Source organism: Anopheles nili, chromosome 2 (assembly GCF_943737925.1).
Source record: "Anopheles nili chromosome 2, idAnoNiliSN_F5_01, whole genome shotgun sequence".
NCBI lineage: Eukaryota > Metazoa > Arthropoda > Insecta > Diptera > Culicidae > Anopheles > Anopheles nili.
Genome location: NC_071291.1, coordinates 9,706,872 through 9,732,651, shown reverse-complemented (window position 1 = coordinate 9,732,651; position 25,780 = coordinate 9,706,872). Strand labels below are relative to the sequence as shown.

Sequence of the window (25,780 nt, the reverse complement as noted above, 5' to 3'; positions counted from 1 at the left end):
CACGCACACACAAAATCCTATCTGTGTTCCAAAGCCCCGTTACTGTACATCACATTTTCACGCATTTCCGCCTTTCAGCGAGATGTAGCCAACAGTGAGGCGCACTTCTTGCACAGCTTTGCCAATGGACCAAACCCCAATAGCTCACCGAAATGTCCTCTTTCGCCTCGAAACACTTGCCACCGACCTGAGCCCTACTTAGGTGGCACTTTGGTTCCGCTTCCGCTTTTGAGGTTCGGGCGTACCTGATTGCACTATCCGCTTGCGGTGCTTTTCCCTGACACAGACACGGGTGCAAGGCTGCTCGGATGGGTCGGGATTCTTTGCCAGGAACGGTTAGCCCCCCGGAAAGGGAGCAAAAAAAAAGTTATCCACCACCCGCAGGCTATCAGCGTAACCGGAGCCGTGAGAGCGCTCCCGACGGCGGTGACCGAATGCGAACCAGTGCGGCCAGTGAAAACTCACTCGGTCTCGGTATGGCGGCCGCCTTCGCTGGCGTTTTTCATGCTCTCGCGCCTTCGCGCCCTTCCAACCGTGCGCCCTTTCCGTTAATCCGCTCGCATCCCCACGCAGCCACCCATGGGCGGGGGGAGGGAGTGAGCTGGAGATGGAGAGGGATGTGGTGGTCGAAGGATGGTCATCCCTGTGCTACGATACGTTTTGGGGACATTCGGGCTTCTCGTTTCACCCTGCGGCTTGCATTTACGTTTGCTATCTCGCTCTGCCATCGCTTTTGCTTCGCGCTCGTGCTCGTGCTCGTGCTCTTTTCCTTTGCTCTCTGGCTCTCTTGTTCTTTCCACGCTACCGAAAAAAAATCACAACAGGCAATTTCCACGCACTCGCTCTCGGTTTTCTCGTTGAGCGAGCTTTTCCCCCGAATGGACTCCAGCAGTCCGGTAGGGCCACTCGAAACCGCGTGACCAAAACCAGGCGTCTCCATGCTTTGCGGCCTGCAGCGGTGGTTCGCGCTGGTGAAAGCGCTTCAATCAAGGCGAATCGCCCACAATAAATCATCAGTCCGAGCCAAAATGTGAAGCTCCGAACCACCCAGGCCTTCGAGGCGTCACAATTTTCCATTTCATTTCCAACAACAGCAACATAATCCGAAAGCAAAAGATGTCTGTCCTTCATCTTTTTCGCGAAGGATTTACGCGCTGAATGCTGAAAGCCCCGACACAACGCATCACGGCCCATCAAACTGAAGGCATGACATGGGGGAGAGAAAAAAAAAACCTAATAAATCCTTCCCGACGCTACCGCCTTCTCAGGGCCGTATCAGCGGGTGTCTTCGGGTGGCCACATCGGAAGGCTACGGACGTCAACAGGCGGGAGGAAACATTTCTCCCTTTTTTTTTGTCGAACGATTCTGTTTGTGGTCGTCTCCCCCATTGCCCAACGCGCCCGGCTTGATCCTTTTTGCTTTCGGCTCAGCCGCAAAAGCCCACATTCACAAACCCGTAGCCTTTCCACCCCCAGGCACGTGTACGACCACCACCGTGTGCGGGCGTGTTTGTAAGCTGCAACATAATTTCTTTTGAAAGTAAACAAAACTTTCAGCATTTCTTTGACGTTTTTGCTTTGTTTTCTTAGCCATTTTTTTTTTGCTTGGGTTTCCACCGTGGTTACCGTGGGCAAGGTGCCGTGAACCCCGTACGTGGTTGTACGTGCGAGAAAGAGTGCACTTGGCGTGTGGTCGGCATGGCCTTGCGGTGTAGCAAACGAGAGAGCCGTGTCAGACCGAGGGAAACGTCTTTGCATAAAATCTTACATTCGACCCCTACCTCTCGACCGGCGTTTGATAAACTTACCTAGCAGCTCGATGTAAGACGGGACGATGCTTGGGAAAACTCTACGGTCGCGGGAATGGCCGGAAAGACAAACCAAACTCGATAAGTTTGCAAAATAAAGTCGAAATCAACACTGTTTGGACACGCTCGTCTACGCATTCGGCTTACGAAGGGGTTCTGTGTTTAAGAACTCGTTTTATGTACGCACCATATGATAAATGAGAAGCAAACAGTTTAATTAAGATAAGATCAATCTACATACTGGGTGCATAGTCGAAAGCATGTTAGCTGATTAAACATAGCAAACAACAGTGTTTGTAACATCTTAGACCTAACATCACAACAGATCACAATTAAAAAATGTAACATTACACCATAGAATCCTTTGTATATTTTCTACTTTAATCGTTGGACATTTATAAATGCTAAATCCGTCTTTCGAACTAAAAATCATAATTGTTATCTCCAAATAATAATATAAAATAAATTATTCTTTTCTTGTTAGATATTGTCTAACGAGCATTTTAAAACCATGTTCAGCAAAGCGGCACAGATCCATTCCAAGAAAGGCGGCTTAGATTGTGCAAATCACGCAAAAGCGGCCAATATCCAGATGGCGGCTAACTTTGGTGCGACTTGACAGCAACTGTCAAAATTTTGTCTCCTTGGCAACGAGCAGAAAAACGAATAACAAAATAAAAGAGATTTCATCAAAGTAGTTGCTACGAAACTGTGCAAAGGATTTATCTGTTCGCCCGATTTGCTCAATCTGTGTTCGACTCAACCTGTTTATGTTTAAAATATGAAACTGACTCTGCGTGTCTGTTCTGAAGCCGAAATTACTACAATTCGTTCCTAATGCGGTGCAATGTCCAATGTTGAAACTGTGTAAAAATTATCTACGTCGATAGTACATTGACAAACCGGGCTCCTTGTGACCATTTTACACTTCTATCGTCAGCAACTGCAAATCGCAGCAAGCGCTACCATAAACCATTTGTGCAATATCAAAACGACCGAAAAGGTCCCGTGCCATTTACGAGCCGCAACCGGCACACAAAGTTTTCCAGCTCTCGGATGTGAGTGCAATCGTCCCATCGCAGAACACATATGTGTAGAACGAAGGCTAAGGCTTAGCTACCACACAGATCAAAGGCTACACCTTATCCCGGCTGCGTCCGGTATTTTAAAACATTACATCTTGCCTTTGAAGTGCTTGTGTAACATCATAACATCTGCCGCATGAAGCCCTGAATCATCTGCTGGAATGCGACCATCCTTCACGCAGCGTCGATAGCAAGCAGCTACAATGGATCGAAACACATGGCAGAGCCGTGAATTTTCCCCGGAGAAAATGCCCTACATTCTGCGAAAAGGATAGAGCGGTAAGTCGGGATGGAAATTACCATCGCATGATTGCTGCTATCGGTGGCCTCCACCTCTGATCTGAAAGGTAGTGTGGTGTCGAGAATCAATCCAGTGATTCGAAAAATGTCCTCTCTGAATCCCCGGTCGATCCGGCTTTGCTCGTCCGACCGTCCGTCGCAAATGCCGTCTGGTTGCGTTTGTTTACAGGGTTTCGGAACGCGCTGAACTCATGCGCGCCTGGGAGTGCTCATCGGCATGACGGTTTCCAGGTGCACGGGGGCACGCGTTGCCACGGGTTGCTAAGTTTCGCGCACCATTGGGCACGAAATTTGTCGTATATATTCGTAGATAGTTTGATAGTTTGTCGGCGATTTATGGTCTCTGTGGTGTTGCCTGTCCTTTTTTGTTTTCAAGACGTTTGTTGTCGAATCCTCTCGGATAATCCCGATGGTGTGGCGCCTTATTGTATGTCCGATAGGTTCTAGCTTATAATATCAAACCACCATGTTGGAATGTTTGCTGACTTATGCATAATGAAACATGGGATCGTTGTTGTACTGACATCAACAGAGCTTTTTATTTAATTGCAGCTAATTCTACATCACCCGTGCGATGATTACAGTAAGCAAAGGATACTGCGTTTTGACAATTCTCCAACGCGCTCAAGCGGACAATGTTTCCGCATGAAGAAAGGTTGCTTACGCTCGGCAATCCCGTATCCAGGGGAAACGATTTTTTGTTATTTTTTCCCCTGTTCAAACCACGAAACGATCGCGTCCCCATATGGCGTCCATGTATCTGACGCTGGGTTGGACCTCACGGTCAGAGATCCGAGAGGACCCCTAACAACCAACCGCGGAGGTGTTCAGCGGAGCGTAACCTGCCCAACGTAGCCACCGTCGTTCGTATCCTTTTTCGCCTCCAATGCGTTGCAGCCGGTTGTGCCTTACCGAGTCTCGTGGACCGGGGGACTTCCTTTGCCCTCTTCTGGTAAAATACGAAAAAGGATATGCCGCGTCAGGCGGAACGGTAGCAGTGGCGCACGTTTGATCGATACGATTTCATTCGCTTGTCGGTGCTGTATTATTTTAACCTTTTTTCGCCCCTAACAAAGTCCGTTGGCGTTGTCGGCGCCATGCACCGGTGTCCTAGCAGCACTGCAGTCCCTTAGTAGCTACGTTCGATCACTAGGCGTCAGTTCCCGTCGTGTGCTTGGTGCATCCGTTACTGTTTCTTAACGACCAACCGGCTTTTGGTGTTTTGTTTTTTCTCTAATTGTGTCTACAAACAATAATCTGTTGTCCAACGCATCTCTGAAATCCCTAAGACAAAGTAGGGAATTTTTAAAATGTCATAAATCGTATTGTCTTATGATTATTACTATCACCATTTAAGGTACGGTCGCTTTTTGTGAATTGCTGATAATATTGTTCGTTGAAAGTGCAATAAATTATACTAGATCCCATCAAAATGAAGTTGCCTGAAATGTGCAATAAGCAACTAACATTATGTATTCCACTCAAGCTTAGTGAACAAATCTTAACTGTACTGCAACCCCTCCACTCCAACTCTCTTCTAACAGTGCTTTGTAAGAGAGTTCAATCTACACAATAATTACAAAAGCTCATACGAATCTTACCGAATTTTTGTGTTTGGTGGTGTAGCAAAAGTGAAAACTTTTTTCCGAGAAAATTGTGAAATTGTAGGTCTGTGAATAAAGCAATCGTGTATTCAAAATATCCCGAGGACTATTCCTCAAAGCTCCCAATAGATGGCGCACATACGGAACCTTCAATAATTAGCATTCTGCGTCGTATTGAAAATAGTATTTTAAATAGGTTTCTATCAGCTGCTATTATAACTATATTAATTCATTTTTATTTCTTTTTTGGATTTTACAGACTTCGTCTAACGTTTTCCGGAAACAAGCAGCTCCAGCAATTATTCATAGGTGAACTATTTTGACAGCAAGGAACAAAGCATAGTCGTTCAACTGGGGCAGTCAGTCTGCTCTCACCATTAACTACGCTCATTGCAACAGAACCATACTTACTCTAGTGATAATTGTGCCGCCCAATCATTCTAAAACATTTCATATCAAAGCTTAAACTACTTGTCACCAACAATATATACTGTTGAAGGCTATAAAAAACGAAATCACTATACAGGGAAGGTTGACGAACAAACCATCAAAATATTCGCCATCAGGCAAGAAAATAATATTTATGTAAAACACAACGATAGTTGATCGATAGTTGAAAGCATGGCTACACGTTTAGCAACACAACGAAATTTTATCACCGTAATTCCTGCTACTGTTGGAGGCACTGTTACTCCCGTTACAATTGAATCAGGCGACGAAAGCGTTATTGTACAAAAGATCGTGACAGAGAACGGAGAAATTGAACCGTCGTCTAACAATTCGCGCCGTTTAGAATCGGAGACATCAACGGTGTCCGTCGCTGGTACAACACCAGTCATGGCTTCCCGAACTGGCAATACTTCACAATTACCAACGATCGCTGTCACCGGTGGACTGAAAAATGGAAGTGTAAAAGGATCTCTCATGTCGACGGCACTGCTGGCGAACAACTCTAATATTATGAACTTGTTGGGTAATACAAACGGACTGTCTTTGCAGCAAATCATACAGCAAGTAAGTCTTTTCTATTATGACATCGTGGATTTTTTAAATGAAAGCTAAACGGTTTCTTTATTTTAGAAGAAAATTGTGATAAACTCTAACGGAACCGTGATCGACATCGTTCCCATAACTGACGACAGCGATAATGTAGAGTTGAAGTCGGAAAAAGAAAAACTGTTGGAAAATTCCTCCACGAGCGATGTTGCAGAGAGTGGCAGCTCATCCGAAACTATTGTAGATGAAACGTCCCAAGTGACTGCCCAGGTGGCAGTCGTACAGAGCCCAAGCCACACCAATGCCACGCCACAGTACATAACCGTCACTGGTAAGTAAAATGTGCTGTCTTGATTTCTTTTCTATTGTGTTCATTTCTGAGATATTAGAAATACCGCTTATAAAACGCCTATGATCGTATATTTGTTTTATCTTATTGCATTTTGGTTGCTTGTTTTACTATACATTCACTTGTTAAATGTATCTTTTTACTTCTTAATATGTCTCTTGTCCAGATTTATATAGTATTTGAACGAATTGTATGAATCACCTTAAATATGGTATAACATCATGTGCCATATGGTTATATCCATCGAAACTTTCATTGATTCACGCATCTCTTTTTATATGTTATATTTTATTAAGACAACGTGTATCACTCAGTACAACTCACAAAGTTTCTTTTATAAAGCACAAAGCTGTCAAAAGAACAATATACCGACAATGTTCTTGATGGTAAGATTATGATTTAAATTCTACATCGCAGTCCGCTGGTATCCTTCCTCATATGGTAAAAAACTATGCTCATCCGGGTTCAACAGAACTCCAACATAGGATTGATTTAATATACGAAATGCTATTTTTAAGGTTATTGACCTAGAAAAAAGGGCCCCCGTTTACCCGAGCGCTCCACCGAAAATTCACCGATCACAAAACATTTCTTTTCGCCAATTGGCACTCTGCGTGACGACACGTGCGTTATGGATCCTAATGCCGTTACATACAGACTGATTTGCGTTCTCAGAATCAAAGGGCGATGATCAATGTACCACCTCTTTGCTCGCCATGGTTGACTACCGCTAGCATTACGACAATCCATCGAACGCCACTTGCTCCTCTTTGCGTGTAAGTGGCAGGATACACGTGAGGTACTCTGGCAGCAGCGGTGCGTAAATCGTTCTCGGAAACGCATTTTCTCGCTCCTCGACGCCGTATTAGGAAAATTGGGCACAAAACAGACAAATGCGTGAAAAGTGGCTACCTCGAAAATTGCGTAACAGTAGGCAGCGATGTAAGCAATTTTGTCCAATAATAATTCCAAATAGTGTGTTGCGAATATTATGACTCTTGTATAGCAATTTGCCCATCCAGAATCATTAAACTATTTGCTAAATTGCATCGGAATCAAAATGCCAATGATCCTATTCCTTGATAAAAAACAAGCCTTTAAAAATTGTTGTTTTTATTCCCATAGAACAAAACTAGATTGTTTTGTTTGTTTACGGTATGATTTCTCCTTTTGACCATCTTTGGCTTCTCCAGGTGGGTCTAAACCGGAAAGTTATCGCAAAATCATGAACAATTCCGAACGCACGCAGCATCGCATCCCACTTTCTCATCTTTCCATCCATGTCAAATCAGTGTTGATAAACAACTCATCTTTTGATCTATTATTATCTGGATTTCGTCCTATTTCTCGCTACCCCTTCCGTCCCTTACTGTAGCCATTAACGCACCCCGACCTCGAAGGATCGTATCACTGGTAGCTTAATTAAACGTATCCTTTTTATAATAGCAAGATATCGTCGCCCGTGTGGCCGGCTTCTTCTCCCGCCAACCACCGCTACCCTCGCTCGCGATGCCTTTTGCTCGCAAACTTGTCAAACACGTCAAAATACATGTAATCAGACACGCTCGGTGCATCTGCGCACCGAACTGCTATGGGTTTGGGTGAACCGGTGGCCATCACCCTCGTCGATCTCTCCCGGCACAGAACCGGTAAGCGTTTACCGGGTTGAGCTTAGCTCGCGGCCGGCAGCATCGGTACAATTAAATGTATCACTTTTAGCAGGGCGCTGGCGGCGGGAAAACGGGCGTAATCCCACCTTCTGCTCTTCATCACTCATTATCTCGTCAAGTGGAAATTCGCCCCCTGCCACGCATGGTGGCAGGGACAAGGTGGGCTAGGGCAGGCTGGCACGGGGGAAGCCGCTGAGAGGGTCGCGTCAAAGAAAGTAAGGATCACAAATTAACCACCTTTCCCTCGGGGTGTGGGTCGTTGGTCACCCCCTTAAGGTCGTCTCCAGTACCACGGGTAGAGCCAAACTCGACGTGAAAAAGGGGCTGATTATCGGCGGTGCACTCGCTAGCGGCTGGTGCGGTAATTGGGGTGAAATTGATACGGTTTCACCTACCCCTGTTCGGTGGAAGATCTTTCGCTCTCACCGGTTTTGCTTCTGGTGCGGTGAAAATCACACCCCATTCCGCAAGGAAAGCCGATGCTTCACTCATTTCGCGAGGCGATGGCCCTCCAGTATCCGTGGTGAAGAAATTTTTCGCTGTCTTCCCGACAAAGACACTCGCCTGACATGTCACCGCCGCAAACGAAGCCTGCTGTCCTCACGATCTGATGATCCTGTCATACCCGATGGCACTTGCGAACGCGAAGATGATGTGTGCGGTGGCACGAAAATCTTTTCCGAGAAAAACATTTCCTGGCGTTCCACGCGCATCCGACGTGGTGTTGGTTGGTGAGCCACGCGTACGCCTCGCATGGTGGCGCATCGTGATGATGACGGATGGTAACGCTTTCACCGCGCGCAAGCTAGAACTAATTAAAACTCTTAACTACAGATCTCGCTGCGCGGAGGGTGCTCAGCGGGAGCAGCGCCGGAGCTAAATAGGGCCGATGTAAAGTTTTATCTCTTGATCTAAATTGATTGGACCGGTGCGGGCTAATGCGGAGCTTTCCAGCAGGAACCGGCGGAAAGTTTTCGCCAAGAGAGTTTGCGGTCGTGCCTGTTCTTAATAAGCGTGGATTCGCACCGATAGAGCGAACGTTGGAAATTAGTTTTACTGAAATTGTCGTTACCAGCGGAAGCGATATTTCCCGCGTTCGCAAGTTGTTTCCATATATCCTGGACACGCCGTTTCTTTCTTTAGATATTTGTTCATATGACGCCTTCCAGTAGCTGGAACAGAAATTGCCATAGAATCAAGTTGAGCCATCCAAGTTGACAACAATGATATTTGCTTTGTTAATATCCTGACGGTTTCGACTTGGTGGATCATAATTGTGTCACAATTCCTTTTCTTAAAACCTGTTTCTTTTATTAACAGATAGTTTAGTTCTAAAACAACGCTCAAAAGAAATTTATACATTTATACGTGCAGGATATGGATTCTTTAATAACCCAATAAAATATTGTTTATTGTAAAACAATCAAAATTATATAGAGCTAACTTGTGTTCCTTTCAACACAAACCTGTAAAACATTCTCCAAATTGTGTGTTTTCTGCTATCATTCTCTTTCTCGCACATCATTTTATCTAAAATCAGATGACCCACGTTGTCATATTGTACGTCGCATTCGGTCCCTTTTCTAACAGATGATAGAGCCTCAGCGAACGTATCTCCCGATCGGTTTATCATCCTCGTTTTTTATTTGTCAAGGACTGCAAAAACTTACACAATAACATCGAAATCCTTTGAGCGAAGAGCCCGCGATGTGCTGCGCTCAATGTAGGTCTCGTTCAAAAGGTACGAGGGAAGCAGTCGAAAGCGAGAAGCAAAGCGACAACACGCAGGGCAAGAGATGTGCGCGAATCGTGCGGAGCAGCGCCGTATCGAGGTGTAGTGAAGCGAATGTAATCCTGAAATAATTAGTCTTGATTGGAAGAATTATCCCTCCACGCGTCCGGACGGGTCTTCGGTGCAGTTCTTCGTGCGGATCGGTCGGAGTACGCTGGACCGCACGCACGAGATAAATCCAAGGGTCCCATGGTACGGTCGAGGCTTGCATCTATCTGGAGCAGCCGCACCAGCCGAGCTCGTCTCTTTTTGCGTGCACTCAATAATGGTAGGATTAACAACTCGAAAATTATATCGTACCTATCGCGCACATCGCCACTCTTGACTGCTGCTGTGTTGAATTGATTTTTTTTACTTTTCCTATTCACGGCAAGGAGCGCAACCGATGGTGGTATATCCGTGGCCAGTATAGTTGTGAAGCAAAGTGACGGCAGCTCATTGCCGGCGGTGTTGCGGGCAAAAACCGGAGGGTAAAAGCATATGCTGGATGGTAGCTGTCGGACAACATTTGCGCATCAATTAATTAGGATTACGCAGCGGGCATACCCCCCGGTGAGCCCTCGGCGTACCTGGCCCCGAGCCGGACTAGATTAAAGGGGTGCATCTGAGCTCGGCTGCGAATGCATAGGGGTGGAAAAAATAAATAAATAAAAATAATAACAACAAAGAAAGGTGGAATCCTTCTCGCGGACATACAGCGAAGGAGGGCGCTTAATTGTGTTCGCCGTATCGCGTGCGATGAGAATGTGTTACCGAGGGGTGCTCGAGTCCTTGCACCTGTGCGAAAAGCAGCGGTACACATTCACGAATGAAGAGCATCGGAAAGCGGGACCCACGCACGACCGGCCGACAGAATAGCGGGTCAGGTTATGCAACACGTGTCCTGCAAACAGGCGCTTCTTTATGCAAGCACGTGCCTCGACCATGTAATTGATACCCGCTGTTCAGGTGGCTGAATGAGTGTCACCCGCGCCTTCGCTGGTGGAGGAATCGCTTCCAAAAATGAATTTTACTCGATGTGATGAGTGAGGACGAAACGTGTTCGATACATTTGTACCCATACGAACATACGTGTCCTTCCGTAAGCGCGTGGTTTCGTGTATTCATTGATATTTATTTGTTGCTCCCATTTCGAACTGATACCGATAGCGATCGCTCTGAGGAGCTGAGCGGAAAATAGGCGATGTTGATTGTAAAATAAGCAATAACAATTTCTCATTCTCGACTCCTTTCTACTGAGTCAGTGATGCTACCGTACCCGTGGAACATTGCGAGCAACAGGTGAGCCTGTTCTCACCGTCAAAAGGATCGATATCAGTCTCACGCTATTGTGATTGCAGATTGTTATCTCCGCGTTTTAAAGCCAGGGTTCGAGGCAAATCCTTGCACTGATCGAGATCGATGAAGGATTTTCCTTCCACGGTAGCACATCGTTTCATCGTTGAATGGTCATCGACACACCTGCCTTCGTTCACAAACGGAGTCTTATTGTATAGTTTATGGCATTGTGTGAACAGTGTTGAATGGCTCTACTCTGGCGCAATTGATTTGATGTAATGTGCAGACAACGTATTCACACATGTGTTTTCTTGTGCGCATATATAATAACCCTACTTAAAAATATAGGCCAGCACACAAGAGAAAATAAATTCAACTAACCATTCCACTTGTGCCAACAACATATACGCTCAACATTCAATTTTAATGGATTAATTTAATTTACAAACGCATTTTTCCAGTATGTTGCTTTTCATTATCAATCTATGTTGCAATTTAAACATCACACAAAATTGGTTTAAGTTAACAATTTAGTTCTGCAATATGTCGTTATTGAAATTTTCACCCTGAATAGCTTTTGTTGTATGAGATATTTTCCTAACGTAACAAAAACGTACCGATCTCATCATCTGAGCCGACGTTGTTTGCTTTATTTCGCAAGTTTCTACGGTACACTTGCGAGTGCAGCATGAACGATGTAATAATTGCATTCCACTATTAATATAAGAGCCGCTGCTTGCCGGACAAAAGCAACCGCCGCTCGGGTTCAACGGAACGTTTGCTACAACCCTTGCTTGGTTGATGGTTGACACTTGACCAAATTTTCGGTATTTTTGCGTTTCCGACAGAAGGATGGACGTTATTTTGCTTTCCGTAAGCGGTATGCTGGCGTGGTCGTTCTACGGTGACCCGCCAGAAGATGAACTTCCCCGGGCACAAGTGGGGTTTTATTTGTTATGGCCTTCTGATCCCTTCCCCTACACCAATATCCTGGATGTTCCAGCGAAAGATATGACACAATTGCAGGTGAACGTTTTGAGATAAGGAATCTTTAAAATACCCACGTGACGGCGGGGCGAGTAGCAGCACCTCTAGTAGCCACTACTGATGTGATTGCGTTCTCCACGACCCATGCTAAACGCCGGCAATGTTGGTGTGCGTGTGTGTGTGTGTACGTGTGCTTGTGAATGGCGACCGTTCAATCCGTTCCACCGCTAGAGGAGATCCTGCCGCTCGACGTAACACTGCCAAAGAGCACACCGGGACAGGAAGACGACGGCCATCATCCTTCACCAAGCATCAAAACATCGTACCAGCCAGCCCTCTGGTCCTTGGGCATGCGCTTGCCTGCAGTTTTCATGGAAAATCTCGCATGTTTTTCTTCTCCCTCTCGCTCGCTCGGGTTATTTCGCTTTCTCGCCTGGTCGATGTTTCGGGGCGGGGCTTAAGCTTACAGAATCCATGAAGCACTGACAAGGATACGCAGGGCTGTGACAAGGATACGCAAGGGATAGATTTCCGGTCGCACCACACGGGCAGAGATGTGACGCTTCTGTCACGCCCATTTCTAAAACGCTTGCAACAGCGGCATCAACTGTTCCGTTCCGCAATTCATTTGGTCCATGCTCTGCGGAACTCTACCGGAAAAGGTGTCTGATGTAAACCGAAGCTCCGCAATCGTCAAGGTCGGCGAGAAATCGAGATCCTTTCATCGGTTTCACGTCTGTCACAGCATCCCATCGACCGCGAATTGACGAAATCGGCGGAACAACAATTAGCCGTATGCTGTGTCGTTTCCATCGGTCAGACCGACACCTGAATCTAGAGCCGTCTAATTTCCGAGATATCGTTCTCGGTATCATGTGCTTATGATACAATAAAGCACGATTTTTGGATTTCACAGGGGCTCCGAGCGATTAGCTGCTTCTTTCGGACTAAACACGGTACACACGGTAACGGCCACACCTACCCAGATATTCTGCAACAGTCGGAAGAAGGTTGACTCCAAGAGGACTTTATCCGTGACGGTGGCTTGATTTTGGATTTAAAGAAGCTGTTTGTTTGCGCTTGTTTACTACTTACCACGTCTGACACTCTTCGTCACACGAGAATGACGGTTTCAACTGACGAGGAATCGCCGTCGAAGCATCACCTCGTCCATTTTCCATTGCCTTGTTCCTATTTCGTCAGCTCGACGGTTGTCGACGTAGTCGACGAAGCGGGCGCACCCATCCCTGGCGCTTTTGTTGATTTGTTCGGATTGGCTTGCGGATGTCGCCGGATGCGGAAGGGATACGTCGCTCGGTCGAAAGCGAGACAGTGAGGGTGGCTAGAGCGAGAGGGTCTACAACATGTGCACCCGAATGCGGGCGGCGGTCATCGAAACGAGACGGTTGCGTGAGAGCGAAAGGGATGCTCGCTTCTGGCTGGCTGGATGCTGCCGGATGCTGCCGCAGACCGTTGGGTTGGCGGAAAATTTGTGTCGGAACAGCTCGGCGTGGTGCACCAGGGGATAGATTTCGGTATCGAATTCAGTTCATTCTACACCGTCGCGTCGTCGGGGACCGTTGCTAAGGGTCTGCACGCTGTCGCCATCGCGAGAAACGTACGCTAGCAGGACATTCCTGGAAAACCCGGTGTGGTTTGCAACGCCTCGGTTTCTTCCACCGGGCGTGCTTAGGACAAGTGTGGTGTTTTCTGTGAATTGTGAGGCTGTAATTTTGCAACCGGTGCGAGTGGTGTGTCGGGGGTGTTGTGGATAGTTTTTCGTTTTATTTTCGGCTTTTCTTTCGCGTTGATTATCGCCAAGAAAGCTCGCATCTCTCTCGTCACCAGGAGTCGTGGCAGTTTAAGCTTCGAACATAGCGAATTGCATCACTTTAAATCTCGCACTCGCAAAAGTACAATACAACCCGCCGTTCCAGAAGCTCGCTCAGGCGCTGGTACAGAGTCGTCCTGGTAAACAAACGCCCTTGCTGCCAACAGGTTGGCTTCCCGGAACCGGATCTGCATGTGTTACCCACCCTTTGAGCCGTTGCCTGCCCATCACGGTCGACACACGAGTGGCTTAGCGACGGAGCCGGCCGCATCGATCGAACAAGGAAATCGAAACTCACTTTCACTCTCGGCGGCACCGGCCGAAGGATCATCACCATCAGGGAATCTGGTTACCATCGATGGCTGACAGAATGCGATAGAGAAGCTTCGCAGTCTCGCTGGCACGCCAAACGGAAACAGAGTGAGCGAGAAAGCGAGAAAGAGAAAGAGAGAGACCACGCAAATCAGACAGAGTGAGAGAGCGCCAAGCGTGCGAGAATGAGCAACGGGTGGCTCAGGACCTGAAGATTTGCACAACCCACCTGTCTGTCCGCCATCGCTACCGTCAAACGGATCAATTTCACTTACCAGCGCCATTGATTCGTTTCGATTGCGGGTCCTGGAGACGTCGCCTTTCTACCCTGCACTGGGCCAATCTTCGAGTTCATGCTCCCGCGTCCTGTTTCCAACGGGTCCACGGGCACTCGGAGCCTGTTTACGAAATCAGGCCATCCACCAAGGATCGAACCCCTCTTGAGTGGCTCGTGTAGCATCGGGTCGGTGATGTTGTAACCTACATTTGAACAGGATCCTATGGTTACTTCCTGTGAAGCACCTGGTGAGCGGAGCAGACACGATCGGGCTGCGTAAAGCCTGCAGCCTTCCGCCAATCGTCCTGCAGGTCAGGTGGGCTTTTACGTTGCATTCACCACCCACCTAACTGGCAAGTGCATCTACATGTCCTGTTCCTGGTGAATGGGGCTGAGAATACGAGCTCTGGTTGTCCTTGAGACGCGTACCAATATGGGGCACGGTGAATGAAATCCACTTTGAACGGCCGACGGCTCTGGAAACCGAACTTCTCGCCATCGATCGAATCTCGGGGATTCTCTGGCTTCCACCTCAAGTGCTTGTGAACGATTTCCAGAGACAATATTGTCGCGTTGCTTAAGTGACGGAGTGAAGCTGCTTACAAAAAATACCTGCTTTTCATAGTGCTGCTCGTGCACGTATTGCTGTGTTTCACAAAAAAAAAACAGGATCCCATCTGTGTATCAATCCAGCCGCAATGATGTACAACAGGCGTTGCAATAACATGTCCTACTGCGGAAAATCCTACTCGCTGCATAACTCATGTAACGTATACAACACAGCTTTTGTTTTTATCTTTCTGTTCTCTTACTGTTTTTGTAACTTTCATTTTATATCTCGATTTGACAAATTGGCTGCAATTACTGTTATTATCAAGATAATCGATGGCAGATTCATTACTCCATAGAAACGGGATCATTTCAAATGCTTCCCCAACGAACGATTGGACGAAAGTATTTCGAGATCCAAATGAACGCAAAACGTGAAACCTCCATCAGAAGTAATTTAATGAGACACATTTTCACACCATTTTGTCCTCACACGTCCATAAACTCTTCTTCAAATTGCGGGCTACCGTGTCAGTTGGGTATTCTTTTCTTGTTAGTCAGAAACGGCTTCGATCTCGGACGTGGAAACATAATTTTCCGATATTAATTGCCCAGCACTTGGGGGCACGTTGCGAGGAACGGCACTAAACTGCAAATGTCGACACAATCTTCATTTTGTTGCTGAACTTTACGGCCGTTGCGTAAAAGTCCTCGAGATGGAAAACGGTGCGACGAGAGGTGGTACGTAGGGGTTTTCCTTCATCAGTCGCTAGCACTAGCTTCCACTGGCGGGTTTACGATAATGGCGGATTTAATTCGCGCACGGGCTTGCTTTATGGCGCCGCTTCGGTGGATCGTTTCGGCCATCCTCCGCGGCTCGTAGATCCACCCACCGCTGCGTTATATGTGGTGCCATTTCGCAGAAATCCAATCAACATTAAATTTATGTTTACAACCCCATCCTCGCCCACCTCCCGAACAGTCCGACGCTCGAGAGCAATCCTTAGTGTGCATCCTTGTGCTGGACGATGTGCTTGACGGGGAGGTTAATATTTTCCCTCCGCTTAAGCTAAGCAATAACAATAGCCGCCTTGTGGCCTCCCCTGCGTTCAACATCCCCTGGTACACGTGGACAGCGCGCCTCCCGTGGATGAAAAACGCACCCTCGCTCGCCAACCCCCTTAGGCAACGCTGGGAACGACACATAAAGGCTTTAGAACAACTCGTTTCGGTTGATCCAGGCATCACTAGCGTGGAGGTGGTGCCACAAACAGACCAAGCGAAAAAAAACACTAAGTGCATTAGTATTTTTATGTGTTTATGACCCCGGGTGCGGGCGCGCGCGCCCCCGATGGCTTAGCAGAGGCGTCCTTAGGCTTTATTGTGATATGAGGCGGTATGACGTTTCGCTGTTTGTACACACTTGGGTTCTTTTTTACGGCCAGCATGTTTGGGTGGGGCCGGCAGCGAATCCTGGCTGGAGGGTTGCGCTAGCGTTATAGGGGTGCCATTCTCGAAGGAGGAAGAAAAAACCCCTCTATATTCGGTCGCATATTTTCCCGCTGCTCGACGATTTCGTCCATGGCATGCGCTCGTCATAAAGTCAATCCCCCACTGGCACTAGGCGGGCGAGCTCAGCATCTGATAGCGGCGTGTGAGTGTGTTTGTGTGCTATGTCCTTCGTCATCTGTGGAGCTCCTTTTTGATTGCGAAACGGCTGCAAAATGTGGCGCTTGCCAGCAAAATGGCCGCGGAGAGGAAAACCATCTTGTGCGCCGTCGGGAAATGACGCACAAATACACACACACACACGCAGCCAATACGCGTGCACACAAATTGCTAATCGAATTTGGTCGCCATTGTTTGCTTCTCTGGTCTTTGGGAGATGGAGGCGTAACGAGATGGCTCGCCTGTTATGAGTGTTTTTTGTTCGTCCTGTTTCTATTCGTTCATTCTTTTTACACGAGAATGGCCAAAGGCCGTTTTAATAGCTGGCTGTACTTCAATAAACGTTGCATTGTCGCTCATTTGGAATCATTCATTACGCCCCGTGGCATATTACCAGCAAGGCTTCGAATATTGATGGCATTCTCGTGGGTTAGTGTACGTAGATACTCTAATTTGTCGCGAGCATTAGCTAGGATTAGCCAGCTTTTGTAGGCAAACTATTCGCGGTTATCTCCGCGCCACAACTCACCAATATTGTGTGAATTTCAAACCTTCCTCGCCTTTTTTCATCTCTCAAACAATCCCAAGCGTTTGTGCCTCGTGTGCACATAAAACCAAATTTCCGGCTGCCACTTTTCGCTGGAATCGCCCGAAAGTTTGACATGATTTCCCGTGCGTGCCTGCCAGGAGGCGATGGATTTATCGCTTTATTGCACCACCAGACCAATGCAGTCGCGGCTGGCTATGCGATTTCGATTTCAGAATCCCAGTGCGCACCGATCCCAGACCGGGTTCGATTGTTCGACACGACACAGATCCCTCGCCTGCCGAAGGACATGCTCCTTTCGAGCGGGACATTCTGAGCCTGTACGGTACGCTTTCTGTTCTCGGAATGACGGCAACACGGTGGCTGTGGCCGTTTAAATTGGTGCAATAAAACCCCGGCCACGGTGGAGTGTCTCGTCGTTGTGACGGTTTGCTGTTGTTTCGATTTGCCTTCCTTCGCAGCTCGCTTGTGGAAAGGGCTACGCTTTCGGTTGCATCGATTCGTGCATCGCACGGATGGCTTGGCTTTGCTGCATGAGTTTTTTTCTTGAGCTGTATTGTTTTTTTGCTAAAATGACCAGCTATAAAAAGTGCAGCTTTCCCTTTACGAATGCATCTATCTGGTCTTGTTTTGAGTCACGGTGCTGCCCGCAACGAATCGCCATGTCCGATCGCGCTGCTGGAATTTTACGATACTAGATGTACAGCTTTTTGGACCGCACTGAGGACTTTTTTTATAAATGCCCCAGGTTTTTTTATGATCTGGAATACTTTACCGATACCGAGCGACCCTTTTCGACCAGGTTTTTTTTTATCAAAAAATGCTTTAGTTTTTGTTTGTTCGACGATGCTGATCGATATTTTGTAAAATTCTGATCCAGAAGCGGATTACCTAGCGGACATTTATAAACTAAAACAAAAAAATAGATGAAACTTTACTCACATCAAAGATGAATGTTTTCTTGAAGATATAAAGCATCAGGCTCAGCGACCTCGCAACTTTTTCAAACGCAATATTCAACACTGAACTGCTGGTGCTGTTGCTCTGCTATGTTATTACTCATCAATTTTTTCGTCTGCAAATATTAACGCCGTAGGAACGTATTTCTACGAACTGTCGTTAATAAGGTAGGCTCTCATGCGTCACCCACAAAGGCGAGAGATAGTAAAACATGTGAAATGTAATCGTTCCAGTAAAATTTTCCACGACCGGAACGCGCTCCATTTTGGCGCATCCATTTCGCAGCAAATCGACCCACGGTTGCCTCGCTGGGTCGTAAAACTTTGTGAATGCCCACCCCCGAACGAAAACAATGAACCCATCTGAAAGGCGTTTTGGTATTAAGGGAAAATACGAAAGCGACCTCTCTGCGCTCCCCGTTCGCATCCGCTGCCTCCCGTTAGGCCAACCTTCTATTCACTAGAATTTTCCGACCCGAGCGCGGTCTATCTGCTGCATGATCTTGTTTTTATTCCGCCGATCCCGGCATTTGAAGTAAATGCTCCCCATCTTCCCGCACCGTACCATCGTTGTACGTCGGAAAAACAGCGACACACAAAGCGAAACGGTGCCGGAGCCACACCGAGAGAACACACAAAAAGCCCTCATCGGTCCTTGCGCTGGACTGGACGCTGCTGGCTGCTGGGAATGGGTAGCTGTGGCGTTCTTTTTCCTTTAGCGCAAATACATTCCCGCTGCCTGCCGTGACTTTCCACGGCGGCTCGCTAGCTTGGTCTCGCATGGAGCGATGAAAAACTCGTCTTTCATACGCCCGGCCAGGTCCTGCATTGCCTTCACCGGCGCAATGGACCGCGATCCATGCGACAAAGCCCCCACCGGCTTCGGTTAATATCGCCAAGTGGTGTTTCTGCGAGTGTGCGTGCAATGTTTCCTATTCATAAATGAAATGAGAATAAAAATACTTTCAAGGAAATGAAAAATCCGCCCTCCACCTGGCCCGTCCTAGGTGAGCCTTCCAAAGCCACTATTCAATCCGAGATCCCGTCGAGCGGGTTCCTGTTTGTTCCGGGTTCCGGGTTTCGGGCTTTTGCCGGTGCAAATCCAAAAATATACTCCCACCCAAACTGCGAATCGCCGGAATCCGGTGGAAGCGAACGGAACGCTGAATTTACGCTGACTGTGGGGTAAAAAAATCGTGATATTGTCCTGTGGCTCTTCTTTTCGGCTTCGCAAAAGGGTCTCCCAACGGGTTTGGGGGAGCTGATGCTAAAATCAAACGTAAGGGTGGAAGGTAGAGAGCAGCTTTGCCTCACTTCGCGGGCTTCCTTCGTAATAGACAGCATCCTTTGCGAGAGGGTGTTGGTTGGGTCGAACCGATGTTTTTGCATTGCCAATCTGGCGTCCTCCGTCCCGAACAAGTCCCTTACTGCTCTGTTCTGTACAGCAAGGAAGCGTCCGCGGCCATCTGGAATTCGCTTGAAGTGGAGCGCTGCCGAATAAAGAGGGTGAAACAGCTTGAGGTAGTGTCGTATATGCGCGAACGCGAACGAGTAAGAGAAAGCGAGAGTGACGGAAAATTCCGTCCACGTTCGAGGGAGAAAAAAACAAAATGGCCGCAAGGCCATTCCGTGTATAAGCTGCACGTTTCCGTTTATGTCACTGCGTTATGGTTCTATGCATAAGACTTATCTAAATTATGTCCCCTTCATTCGCCCGTGTGCGTAGATTCATAATTTAAATAGCACAAATAAAAGTAATGGAAATGCCGCGCTGTATCATGACGATTAAAATGGGTAATGGTCTGGACGTGGAGAAGCTTGAAATTGGAATCATTCGCAATTATGGCAATCAAAAATCGAGACTCACCGACGTGTCCACTTCCATACGCACGTAAAGATTATTTCAAATCCTCCCACCATGGTATATTGCTTTCACGTCCCACAGAATGGATCCATCAAATGTGAAACACCCACGTTGGCAGAAGGATCTTTTTTCCTCTGATAAAATTGTGTAATCCGATTTATTATGCTGCTTTTCAATGCGCATTACCGCTGTCAAGTTGTACCTATTTAAGTTGGAATTTTGAGCCAGCAATCGTCTTCCTGTTTCAATTGAAACCATTGTAGCATTGGACAATCAACAAGCAATTACGCAACTATAATGCATGGTTTTAATTTTATTCCACAGTTTCGTCGCCCGAAAACGTTCCCAGTCACCACACCTACGTGCAATATGTCGACTCGGATATGTACAACACTTCCGGTCAGGGACAGACGCAAATGTAAGTCGGTCTCTTATTGTTATCTGTTTTACAAACTGATCTTTTTTTATTAGCAACACTCAGAAACTCTCAAAAATGATTTCTTTATGGCTAACATAAAGGACAATTTGTTAACAATACGCACAGAAAACTGCTCCATCCCATTGTTTTCACAACAGTAAATTATCTAGTAAATAGTAGACAGGTTTCAAAATAGTAAATTCACAAATGCGCCTGCTTTTTTAATGTTTCCAGGATTGTTGGTATCACACAATTTTTAAACCTTTATTACGGTAGCAAAACAAAAGTTTTCGGCTAAGTTCCTCGATAGGGGTCGATATAAGTTCTAGCCTGGGTACATTTCAGTGTGTACTTTCAAGGAAATATGTTCCAATGATGTGTCAACAAATGAAAACTTCTTTTTTATTGCTCTCACATAATACATTCAAGCTCATGTAGTTCCTAAAAATATGAAAAACAGTACAAGTCAAGCATATCATATTTCAAAAACTCAAACCAACATATTTGTTAGTTACTTTTTTGGAACAAGCTAATTTATAACCAACTCATAGTCAGTGGTCTCTAGGATGTGCTCGCAACAGGTACTGACATATCAGGTGGCATGTAGCGTTAGATCTTCATACACTTCAATGCACTGCTGTTGGGAGCTACTCTTTTATTGATAGGCTCAATATTTGATTTCTCGGGAAACAATTTGTCGATGCAAACAATGTTGCGAGAAGAATTTTATACCATTTTCTCACAATGTAGTATTTCCTGGCATAAAGGGGCACAAGCTTCCGATTCGGTTTCGCATTAAACAAGGCAAGCAACTTTGCTCATAATATCGATCACTCCACAGGGCGTACCCGCTCTACACCGTCGGAGATTACGGTACGAATGGGCAACAACAGCAACAACAGCAAACGCAACAGCAACAATATTACGCGACCGGCAGCAATTACAGCACAGCCGGAACTGGCAATGCGCACGCGGACACCACCGGATCGGGAAATGTCGCGGCCAATGGTACCGGCACAGCGGGAGCTGGCCCAACCGGCGTCACCGCGAACGGAACCGTGTCGACCGGAAACGGAGGATCCACCGGCAACGCTGCCAACCAACAGCAGCAGTACATCGTGCCGGTTGACGAGGCGGTTCTGTTGGGCAGCGGTGGCAACGGTAGCACTTCAGGCACGCAACAGCAACAGTCCGATTCTTCGCCACAAAACATGACGGTAGGTATCGCAGCATCACGCCATTGGGTTGGGCTGTGTCGCGTGTTCGAAATAATGGCAGTCAGGGATCGATGCTATCGGCAAACCGCAATCAACAGCACGCGCATCCCTTGAGCTGCTCAAAATTGGGGTGCAAAACCCGCAGACGCTCCACCGAAGCGAACGCGGCGTCCAAAACCCGCAGAAGTACCTGCGGTTGACCGCTGGATGATGCGGATGGAGCGTCTGTGAACGCCTGCACACGGATGGGTGATTGCAATCGACCAGTTCGCAACGCTAATTGATGGGCGCCATGTCGCAGCGGGATGATGGACCGCCATTTTTACAAGTCCTCGTACTCGCTTTGGCTTTTGGTTACTCCCGAAATGTGCACGCTGTGCAACCGGACTCGTGGTGGAGAGTTTTATCTGCTTGTTTGCGTTTTCCCTCTGCGTTTACGTGCCGGTGTGCATTCACGGAATCCTTACGCATGGGGATCAACGGAGGTTTTATTTGTTTTCCAATATGTTTTTTTGCGCTCCAATGAACAAGTTGTTATTTAATTAACTCCCGCACCAGGCGAATTAGTTGCAGCTCGGTGATACTGATTGCGCGGTTTTTCTTGCCCATTTGAGCCGGTCAGAAGCGGAAAACGATTGACAAATAATATCGACGGGAATGCCCTCCTGCCTTTGCGTATTGATTTAATAATGTTTTTACGAGTACAAAGTGTAGCGATCGCTACCCGTTGTACTCGTAATTACCGTACTTACCGCATATAATAATTTTACGTATATGTTTTAATTTTATCTACTGTTTACCCATGTTCTTTGATATGTAAGACAAGTTATAGGATTCTATTTCACCCACAGGTTATAGGATTATACAGCACATTTCATTTTCCACATCTAAGATAGATCTAGTTTTAGAGACAATTCTCATTGCATCTTACAAACCTCACAGTCAATATTCTCGGCTTCAGAATTTCGGTTTTCCCGATGTCCTTTGGATCTCAAACTGCATAAATCGTAGTTTCAATTACTCAATCGTAGTCAATGCTGTAGCATCAATTCAACTGTTCTTTTTCGTCATTACACACTATTCTTCGTCGTTTTGCAAAAATGCTTCATTCAACTCCTTTTTCCCAAATGCACCAACCAAAAATGCTAACACTTTGCTCTTTCTCTTTTTTCCTCTCTTTTTATCTTTCTGCTCCTCTATCTCGTTCTCAATTTCTCTTTCCAACACTGCTTACGCTGTCTGTCTGCCCTTCATTTATGCTTACCGTTCGGCTCCATGAAACTCACCTTAACAATCATCAACCTCCATTCAACATCCAGGACGTAGCGTCCTATTTGCACGCGCACCAAACCTCGTCCGCAGGATCGGGCCCTGAGCTCGATCCCACATCCAGCCTGACCCACGCGGCCCGCGTTCTGCCCGCCACGGTAAGGTCGCCTAATCTCTGCCATCATTTGCCAAATCCTGCAGCGGCATCCTTCTAATGTTTCAATTTTGGTTCGTCCACCAGCGATTCGGTGGAGGCTAATTTTCCGCGATCTTATCTGTCAGTGTTTCCAACGATCCGTTCTAAAGCGTACTTCTTTTACACTCCAACAGGTGAACTGGTTGATGGAAAACTACGAAACAGCGGATGGCGTTAGCCTGCCTCGATCAACGCTGTACAATCACTACATGTGGCACTGCAACGAGAACAAGCTGGACGCGGTCAACGCGGCAAGCTTCGGTAAGCTGATCCGATCGGTGTTTAGCGGACTGCGAACCCGCCGACTGGGCACACGTGGCAACAGCAAGTATCACTATTACGGTATCCGCATCAAGCCGACATCTCCGCTGGTCCACGCCATCGAGTGCAAACCGCAACATGCGTCTGGGGTTGGTGGATTGATGGGAGGACATCACCAGCAGTTGGGTGGTAGTAATGGGCTCGGAGGAACTGGAGCTACTGGAGGCGGTGGAGGAGTAGGTGCCAACGGTGGCAACAGTGGTATGCATGGCCCGAACGGTGGTAATCTTGGCAACGGGCTGCAGGGCAGCAACGGCGGAGCCATGGCTCACGGTGGAGGTGGTCACATGCAGCATGGAGGTGGTGGAGTCGGAGGAGGAGGTGCCGGTCATGGAGTGTCAATGCACCACGGACGTGGAGGAAAGAAGAACAGCTTCAAGGCAGAAATGCCTGAGACCTGCGCACAGGTAACTGTTGCTGAACGCTAAAGGAAGTTGATTTTACAACACGTTAACGCTCTTTTTTCGCTTTTCAGTACCTTGGTGATCCGAATGGTGCCATACCGCAGTTCCCGATGATCGACATGATACACCCGTTACCGGACGACATCACGATGGAGGACGTGGACACGCTGCGTTCGATTTACCGCGAGCACTGCGAGGCGTTCCTGGACGCGATACTAAATCTCGACTTCAACATGATCGAGTCGCTGTGGCGTGAGTTTTGGCGTGCGGAGAACAACAACAACAACGGGGACGAGTGCGAGGAGGAAAAGTACCTCAGCAAGCAGAAGCTGTATCTTCTTACGCAGTGTGAACCGGTGCAGGAGTTCGTGAAACACGTCGATCTTCAGTTCTACCAGAACATGGTGGACGTACTGATACCGGACGTACTGCGACCGATCCCTACCGGGTTAACGCAAGCGATCCGAAACTTCGCGAAGAACCTCGAGAACTGGCTGACGTCCGCGATGGGTGGCTGTCCGGAACCGATCGTTGCGATCAAACTGTCAGCGGTGGCCGCCTTTGGGCAGACGCTCCGCCGCTACACCTCGCTTAATCACCTGGCTCAGGCCGCCCGGGCCGTGCTGCAGAATGGCACGCAGATTGCGCAGATGCTGAGCGACCTGAACCGGGTCGACTTCCGCAACGTGCAGGAGCAGGCGTCCTGGATCTGCCAGTGCGACACCGCGATCGTGCAGCGGCTGGAGAACGACTTCAAGGCAGCACTGCAGCAACAGAACACGCTCGAGCAGTGGGCTGGCTGGCTGCAAAATGTGGTGGATGATGCGCTGCAGGAGTACCGGGGCAAACCGAGTTTCGTGCATGCTGCCCGCCAGTTCCTGCTCAAGTGGAGCTTCTACAGCTCGATGGTTATCCGTGACCTGACGCTGCGTTCGGCTGGGAGCTTTGGCAGCTTTCATCTCATACGGTTGCTCTACGACGAGTACATGTTCTTCATCATTGAGCATAAGGTTGCGAAGGCGACCAATACCACGCCGATTGCCGTTATGGGGGAGGTAAATATAGCGATATAGTATTTCTGGCACGCAGTAATGACGTTTTATCTTATCTCCTACCTCGAATAAATGATGAATATGTTAGCTAAACCAGGAATAGTAGTTTTGCAAAACAAATTTGCTAAATAGATAATAACATTCTTTTTTTTCTATTTTAGAAAATAAATTCCCGTCCCGTGCAGGACGATTTGGATCGCATGCTCTACAGCACCGAATATGGCATGGTGAACGTTAAACTGGAGCCCAGCGCAAAGAGAATGCGCAGTTAGTCAATTAAACAAGAAGCGCTTTCATCTTTCGTTTATGCGACCCCATCTCGCTAGTGATGCTGTGCGAAGCGATCGAACCTGAGGTGTAATTCTACTGCGGTAAAATGTCCGCCGGTTTAAAGCATTCCTTTCTACTGACCGTAAATGTAGAGCTCAACGAAGAAAAAACCAGCACTTGTACGTTCCCAGACATCGTATGTCGTGCTTGCATTTAGCGCACTCCACGGCACGCCTGCATCCCTGTACTTGTTGCACGAAACGGCTACGTCGTACCGCATTGTCTGCCATACGGTTTCACTCGGGAGAAGGAAAAAGACGTTGTTTTTTGGGCACTTTCATCGCAATCAGTGTAACCTCCAGTTTTGTACGGTCCTTCTCCCGGATTGATTTGGTCGGCGAGACCACGTTTTTACGCACAACTGTTACCAAAACTTCGAGTAGTACGGACGAATTAGTCTCGGCGTCGCGATGGAAAAGCTGTCTGGTTGTCTGGTTTAGTCATCGTCGTGTAATCAATTGCTATCATTAGTATAACGATAAATTGGCGGGTTTCACTTATTCCGATAGATATACGATTATTTATTATTTATTGCAATTTAGGTGGCTTCCTAGGTGGCCCGTGTGTGCCACGTGATGAGGTTGCCAGAGATAGATTGCGGTTGTGTTTCGTGTAGTTTTGTTGACTATTTTAATTTTAAAGCGTGCAAAACAAGCCCTATATTAATTATTTATCAGATAGCGTTGGTTGATTTGAA

At 47.3% G+C, this 25,780-nt stretch overlaps 1 protein-coding gene across 1 annotated transcript; it reads left to right on the top strand.

Moving 5' to 3' along the window:
* The first annotated feature begins 5,418 nt into the window (after nucleotides 1-5,418).
* Nucleotides 5,419-25,025, top strand: LOC128731568 (DNA-binding protein RFX2). Its single transcript, XM_053824698.1, has 8 exons — nucleotides 5,419-5,811; nucleotides 5,878-6,124; nucleotides 20,201-20,294; nucleotides 21,136-21,511; nucleotides 22,831-22,938; nucleotides 23,111-23,704; nucleotides 23,773-24,756; nucleotides 24,915-25,025. Exons 1-8 carry the CDS (start codon nucleotides 5,419-5,421, stop codon nucleotides 25,023-25,025), a joined length of 2,907 nt encoding a protein of 968 aa, XP_053680673.1.
* Nucleotides 25,026-25,780: the final 755 nt, after the last annotated feature.

What these genes read in the sequence shown, in the direction of transcription:
- LOC128731568 (XM_053824698.1), top strand. Translation starts at nt 5,419, where the DNA reads ATGGCTACACGTTTAGCAACACAACGAAATTTTATCACCGTAATTCCT. An exon ending in CTTCGCCACAAAACATGACG is followed by an intron (nt 21,512 to 22,830) that starts GTAGGTATCGCA and finishes TTCAACATCCAG; the next exon opens with GACGTAGCGTCCTATTTGCA. An exon ending in CCCGCGTTCTGCCCGCCACG is followed by an intron (nt 22,939 to 23,110) that starts GTAAGGTCGCCT and finishes ACACTCCAACAG; the next exon opens with GTGAACTGGTTGATGGAAAA.